The following is a 7,068-nucleotide window of genomic DNA, read 5'->3' as shown; positions in this document are numbered from 1 at the left end:
GCAGCCGTGCCTGGCCCCTGACCCTTCTCAGGGTCCTAGGCCCTCACTGGGCCGAATACTGCCCTCTCGGTCCAGGGTCTCAACCCCACACCCCGCACCACTCTGGTGCCAAGCTGCTGCGCCTTCCCGGCGCTGCTCAGTGCCCGCACAGGGCACCCAGGAACCCCCAGACTACTGGGGAGCTCCTGTGAGGCCTCCTCACACCCCTACAGCCTCACCCGGTCCTCCGGATGATACACACAACTGAATCACAAGCCAACCGGCTGCAACCCAAATCATAAGCCCACCAGCTATAACAACACAATCAGCCTACCGGCTTCTACATCAAGTCCCAGCCATCCTGGCTCTCGGGCCAAAGCCTTCTGGTCAGGCTTCTCTCCGCCTACACCATAATGCAGCCCTCTATGTGCCAAGCAGCACTGATCAGCCTAGCTCTCCCGCAGAGCTCTTACACACAGGCTGCCAGAAGGGAACTGCCAGCCAGGCTCCGGCCTAGCTGTTTATAAGGGCCCGGCCCTGCCCCCTTCCGGTCACATGGCCGACCTGGTTACTCCCACAACCCACAGCTGAGCTGCCCTGGTGATTGGCAGCTACTCTAATCCTTACTCAGGAACGGGGCACCCAAGTGCCCCCGTGACACTAAGTCTGCAAAATATTCTAAGATGCAGAAATGTGGTAGACACTCTAAAATTATTACACTGATGATTTTTTTTTTCATTTTTCAGTTTTTCATTACAACATAAGAATTTTTAATTTTGTTTAACTTCCCTCCCCTTTATTCAAACTTTTTGAGAACGTTTTCCTCAAACTTAAAAAAACCCCTTAGGAGCATCAGCACTGAAAAAAATCACAAAGTAAACAATGAACATGTTAAAAACAGGAAAGGAAACCAACCTTCAACCCTCTCAGTGACTTTAAATACCACTCTGTGCTGCTCAAACATTTCATTTATATGCAGTGCTGAATCTGGGTTATGTTACTAATTTGTGTGCGACAGAATAAGCTATTTACCTCAGAAAGCTTGAAGATTCTGTCTAGTGGCAGAAGACATGTTGGCAGAGCTGGCTCATAAAAAAATCTTTAGTGACAACCTACTCACATTCTTCTTTTGCTCCATTTAATTAGCAATCGCTTCCAAAATCCCATTTTAAATGGTTCTGGAGAGGCACAATTTAACCAACACTAAATGCATCCCCTAAGGTCTAAAGGCATCTACTTTGCTGCTGGTTTCAATAAATCTGATGCCTAAATACCTTTGTGAATCTGGGCATAAAGTGCTTACACTACCTGATGATTTAGAAGTCCCCTGTGGTTCGGTTTTAGAATCCTTGTCTATTACACAGGAGACCTGAGTTTGATTCCCAGACACCTATACAACTATAGCCATGGAGGCCCCAAACATCTGGACTCAGTCTGGTCTTTGGATTTTGTCTCAATGGCCTACAGGGAGGATGGAAGGTCTGGGCAGCCTCCACTCCTTCGAAAATTCCTGTCCAGGCATATGCATCGAAGGTCTGGGTGGCCCTCATGCATGCACTATGATCCAGGAGGATGGACGGCTGCCACCTAATGATTTATTTTATAACCAACTACTTCTACTTACACTTTCTATTTAAATCATCAGATAATTATAATGATTATAAGCTTTAAAGTTTTCTGTAAAATGGGGAATAGGACACACACAATGTAACTGATTTTAAAAAAAATCATGAACTTAGAAAAGCAAAAGTGCATACTTTATTAGCTATCTTTCAGACCAGTACAGAACATTTTTCAGATCAGATCATCATGCTTTTTAATGTACTGAATATCCGTTTTAAGAAGTCAACCTCTTTTTCTCACATAGCAGTTCTATTTGATTAACTTAACTCTACCTGCCCACAGTCCTTACATAACTCTATGCTGCAGTGTGGAGTCCCTTGCAGGGTAATTTAATCTGTGTTGATCTCTGGGCTGCCATGACTAGCCTGCCTCCAGCACACAAGCTTGATTATTTACAGCAGCCAATCTAGGCATTTATATATTACACTGCTCTCCACAGTTTGAGCATACCACTTGTCTTTTGCTAATGAGTTAGCTGGCTCCTCCCTGCCCAACTCCTAACCTATTAATTATCAGAATGCAAACATTTATCACAATGTTAATATTTTGCTGTATTTTAATGGTATTTCACTTGTTTGCTTACACTCATTAGTCCTCAGGGCTTCTTCAAGTTGAATGTAGAAATCAGACTTCTGTGCCAATATTCCAAGGTTTACTACCTTTGACTAGACCAAAAGAAGATAATAAATTCACGTGGTATGTACAAAAATATACAAAAACACTCACAACCTAGTAAGATTGTTTTCTCCCCAAATGCCACAAAACCTTTAAGGAAAAAAACCAAAGTAATACTATGCAATCGAGTTAGTTCTGTAAAGTGTTTTACAGTAATTAAAAGCATACCTGAGGTATGCTAGGAAAAATATGCAAGATCTGTAGAAGCTATTTTTTGTCACGTTTTACCTGCTCTCCATTGTTTTCTTGCTCAGCAGTAGTGTATCGTGGTATAAGACCAGGAACTGTCGGGATGAAAAAGGGTGCTGCTTTTGGAACTTTTGGTGGTTCTCTTGGTTTATTTTTTTTCTGTTAATTAGACATTTTAATTAAGTCATTTTAAAAAATTATCTAAAAATCAAAAAACATTTGTTTTGGTAAGACATTCAGGGCCATTAGCAAAATGAACATTTGGAAAGCATTTGTTGCTGAATACTAAGGAGGCTCCAAAGGCAACCCCCAGAGAACAATCCATAAAAATTACCCCAAACATGACAAAACGCATTATATGTTTTTAAATAAATCTTAAAGTAATACTGATGACAGAGGAATAAGTCTTTGGACCAACTCTTACATATGACAAACCAAGTCAGGGGGGATATGCACCTCTTTCTTCTTGATTCTGGGTGTGACAGGCACTGCTCTGGAGAAAACTAGGAGCAGATTTGGGTGCCAACAGATGTGCTGACTGGAAACTGCCATTTACTAAGGCAATACAGTAGGCATACAGGCAGCTCAGTGAAATCTGGTGTCAGGCAGGGGTGGTCCTTTGCCCTAGGTCACACAAGGATTTACTCCATCACAAATAAATCCTTCAGAAGCTGGTTAAGTCACCTGTGTCTCTTGTGATGCCGTAACAGCAGCTCTTTATTAATTTATTTTGCAGAGGGGCTGCCCCAGAAGCCACAACAGTAGAAGTTTCAGTATTGTATAAACTCACAACTCTTTGGCCCCAGAGTCAGCACACAACCCCCTAGGCCAGACAGCCAGACCAAAACCAGCATAATATTACCTTAATAAGATCCAGATTGAGTAGGTTTTTCCATCTTGACTCAGGCAACAGAGACAGGGTCACTAGCTGCTCTCCCAGTTGCTCTGGTGAATCATATTCTCTCATATCATCACTTGTTTCTTCATTTTCTGTAGTGTCCACATCTTCAATAAAATATATGTTATTTAAAACATATTCAAGCCAAGCTAGGTTTCAAATGCGCTGTGATCATCATTTTTCAGCAATCTTTAAAAACTGATATACAATGTTTACGTAAAATATATCTAATGAGTCAGACAGCATTTTTCTACTTTAGGTGAGAGATTAAATTATACTTAATGACAACCAATTGTATGTAAGCCTAGAACTAGAAAAACTCAAAAAGGTTAAAAATTTACCCATAAGCCAGGCCTCTAAGTTTAATTTGAAATCAATTACATTAAATCAAAATAAAGCTGACAGTTATTTTGTGTTTCCAAGTTTAGCTAAAAGTAAATGTGCGCGTGCATGTGTACGCATGCAGAAGCTGAAGCGAAACGTATGTTAATTATGGTATTCTAGAGTCTAGACTCCATTTATACACATGAAAAGATGGTTACTTGTGATTAAAGCATGGTATTGAACAGGAGATATAAGTTTTGTTACCAGCTTACACTACCTCAAAACTTCTTTTGTAACACTGACCAAGTAACTTGAACGCCACAGCTTATTTTACCTTTCAAAAAAATATGCTACCATACTACTATACATGCCTATAATACAGAGGTGGGCAAAATGCGGCCCAAGGGCCGCATGTGGCCCACCAGGCCATTCTATCCAGCCCATGGGTCCCCTAAAAAATTTAGAAAATTAATATATATCTGCCCCTGGCTGCCTGTCATGCAGCCCTCAATGGCTTGCCAAAACTCAGTAAGTGGCCCTCTGCCCGAAATAATTACCCACCCCTGCTATAATATGTGCTACAGAAAAGCCTAAAAATAGGTAGGGAACAGAATTTAAGACACAGAAATCTAGGATAGCCAAAAAGGTTATAAATCTGCTGAACTGGAAATATTAACTGAACTGGAACCAAAACCAGAACCAGCCCCTTTAAAAACAACTCTAGAGGGGACCCAGGGAAGTACAGGTCAGCAAGTCTAACATCTGCTACTGGCAAACTGGCTGAAGCAATAATTAAATAAAAGGACAGCTCAACACATGGATGAGCAGAGCTTGCTGGGATAAATCAGCATGGCTTTTCTAAATAAAGGTCCTGTCTCACCAACCTGTTAAGAGTTCTTTGAGGGTATCAACAAGAATGGGGAGCAGGACGATCCAACTGATAAAGCATTTCTGAGCTTCAAAAAGCCTTTAACAAAAGTTCTGCATCAAAGGTTCTTAATGAAATACGTTTATCATTGATTTATAGATCAGATCAGAAATTGGGTTAACGACAGAAAAACAGAATTGGTATAAATGGTCAGTTTTCAGAATGAAAAGAAATAAACAGTGATCTGTGTTGGGACCAGTCTGTTTAATATAGTCATATATAACCTGGAAAGAGGTGAAAGCAGGGGGAGGGGGAAGGGAAGTGAAAGAGGGGAGGAGGGAAAAGTAGCAAGGTGACTAAGTTTGCAGGTGACCAAAATATTCAGAGGGTAAAGGCTGAAGCAGACTTTGAAGAACAAGAACAGACTTTGAAGGACTGATCTTACAGAAGCGAGCAAATGGGCAACAACACGGCAAATTAAATTCCATGTTGATAAATGTCATGCACATGTGAAAAAATAACCCCAAATATATGTAACAGGGCTGTTACCACACCCTGTCACTGTGGATAGTTTGGTAAAACCATCAGCTCAGTGTTCAGCAGCCATCAAAAAGACAAATAAAGTGATAGGAATTATTAAGAATGGAATTGTGAACAAAGCAAAAAGTATCATTATGCCCTTTTATTCAAGGTGTGGATGCACCACAGATTTATACTGGTGCCGTTTTGGTATCACACCTCAAAAAGGATATATAAAACTAGAAAAGGTACAACGGAGAGCAACAAGGATGATCAGGAGAATGGGGGGCTTCCACATAAGCAGAAACTAAATAGGCTAGGATGTGTCAGATTTTAGAAGAGATGTTTGAGGTGGGGATATGACAGAGGTTTACAAAATATTAAACAGGGATTTCTTATTTACTGCCTTGTACAATACTAGAACTAGGGGACCTAAACTGAAACTATTAGGTGGTAGGTTTAAAGTTAACAAAAGGAAGGTTTTGTTCTACATAGTGGGTACATCTACATGTGCAATTATTGAGACAAGAAATGCTGGAGCAGTTCAAGCCACAGTAAACTGCCCCTAGATGCTGCGTTTGCATGTGCACTCAGAACAGCAGCAATTTGAGCCAGGATGGAGCAGGTCCCTGGCTGACTGGGTGCAATTTATGTCTGCGGTCACTGTCTATATGTGCATTTCAATTCAGTAAATCACTATGCTGTAAGATAGTACTGTGGTGGAGTTAATTATTTTACTGTAAGATAGTACTCTTATGGCAGAGTTAGCTTACTGTGCCTTAATATTAATGCATGTGTAGATGGTGGTGCTTTAATGCAAAGCTAATTAGTCTACTCTGCAGTAAAGTGCACATATAGATTCACACAGTAAGTAATTAACATGTGAAACTCATTACCCCAAGATGTCATGGAAGCTGGTAGCTTCAGTCCATTCAAAAGGGGAATGGTTCAATTCTTGGAGGAAAGGTCCATCATCATATAGGTATATATTCTATTAAACAGGATATTGTAGACAAAGAAGGCCTTCAAATTAGACCTCCCCAAACCTGTAAATACTGGAAGCTGCAATGGTGGAAGGAGCAGGGAACTGAAAATTCTGGATATGCCCTGTTCACTCTCCCCTTCACTATCTACTCTGTGAGGTAGGACACTAGGCTAGATAGACTTATGGTCTAAGTGGCTCATGGGAATGAATTGTCCGAAATGTTCGTTTCTTATCATCATCTGCCATCAAAAAATTATAAAAATCACTGATGACAAACAGGATAAGGGAAACAAGCATTAAGAACACAGAACATACACAAGTCTTTATCTGCCAAGTAGAATGACAAATGTCACGTGAAACGCATTATGAAGGTTCTGGGTTTCAAGGAAAGGAAGCAAATGGCACCTACACTATTAATTCTCCTGAAATGTGGTTTAGTCAGGAATACAAACAAAACCTTTCAACACACCTACTCTTGTAAATATTATCATGTCCATCCATACAACTGAGAACTAAATGGTACTGAATAATGTTAGTATGCTACTTTATTCAGGGATTGCAGAAAAAGGAGTCTTTTTCTTAAGGAGATGAAGTGACTCTGTTGTATGCATTTTTTCTACAAGAAAACATTGAGTTCTACATGAAGAAAATGAAATGTCTGCCATTTGACTTTCATTATTGTGGTCATTTTCATGCCAGCAATTTTCATCCAGCAATTACCTTGAGCAGGACAAGTTCCTGGAAGCATTATTACAGAAGACTCATAATCTGTTGGAAGCGGCCGTAAAGAGACAAATGAATACAAGGAACGATTAGACCTAAATAATGAAGGCAAAGAAGTATTAAAAAACATTACTTTTTAAATAAGCATGCAAAGTAAGAATTTAAACAACATTTTTAGAATGTTTGATACCATTGCAATATGACAAATAGCTGAGTTTTTCTTGTTATGGTTAGAATTACTTGTCTTGAAAAAAGAAAGAAATGGGGGGGGGGGACCAAACTGCA

General features: G+C 40.2%; 1 protein-coding gene across 1 annotated transcript in view; it reads right to left on the bottom strand.

The window, feature by feature from the left end:
• The window catches only part of WDR36 (WD repeat domain 36), an 84,365-nt gene that overhangs the window by 14,131 nt on the left and 63,166 nt on the right, over nt 1-7,068 (bottom strand). The window contains exons 18-21 of the mRNA XM_019517252.1: nt 6,781-6,878; nt 3,329-3,471; nt 2,506-2,625; nt 2,186-2,267 (exon numbers count right to left, since the gene is read on the bottom strand). Of these exons, the coding sequence (XP_019372797.1) occupies nt 2,186-2,267; nt 2,506-2,625; nt 3,329-3,471; nt 6,781-6,878 (443 nt within the window). The remainder of the gene's footprint in view (nt 1-2,185; nt 2,268-2,505; nt 2,626-3,328; nt 3,472-6,780; nt 6,879-7,068) is intronic.

This window comes from Gavialis gangeticus, unplaced genomic scaffold (assembly GCF_001723915.1).
Source record: "Gavialis gangeticus isolate Ggan-Ray unplaced genomic scaffold, GavGan_comp1, whole genome shotgun sequence".
Lineage (NCBI taxonomy): Eukaryota > Metazoa > Chordata > Crocodylia > Gavialidae > Gavialis > Gavialis gangeticus.
Note: the sequence above shows the minus strand (reverse complement) of the source record. Positions and strands in the feature narration are given on the sequence as shown.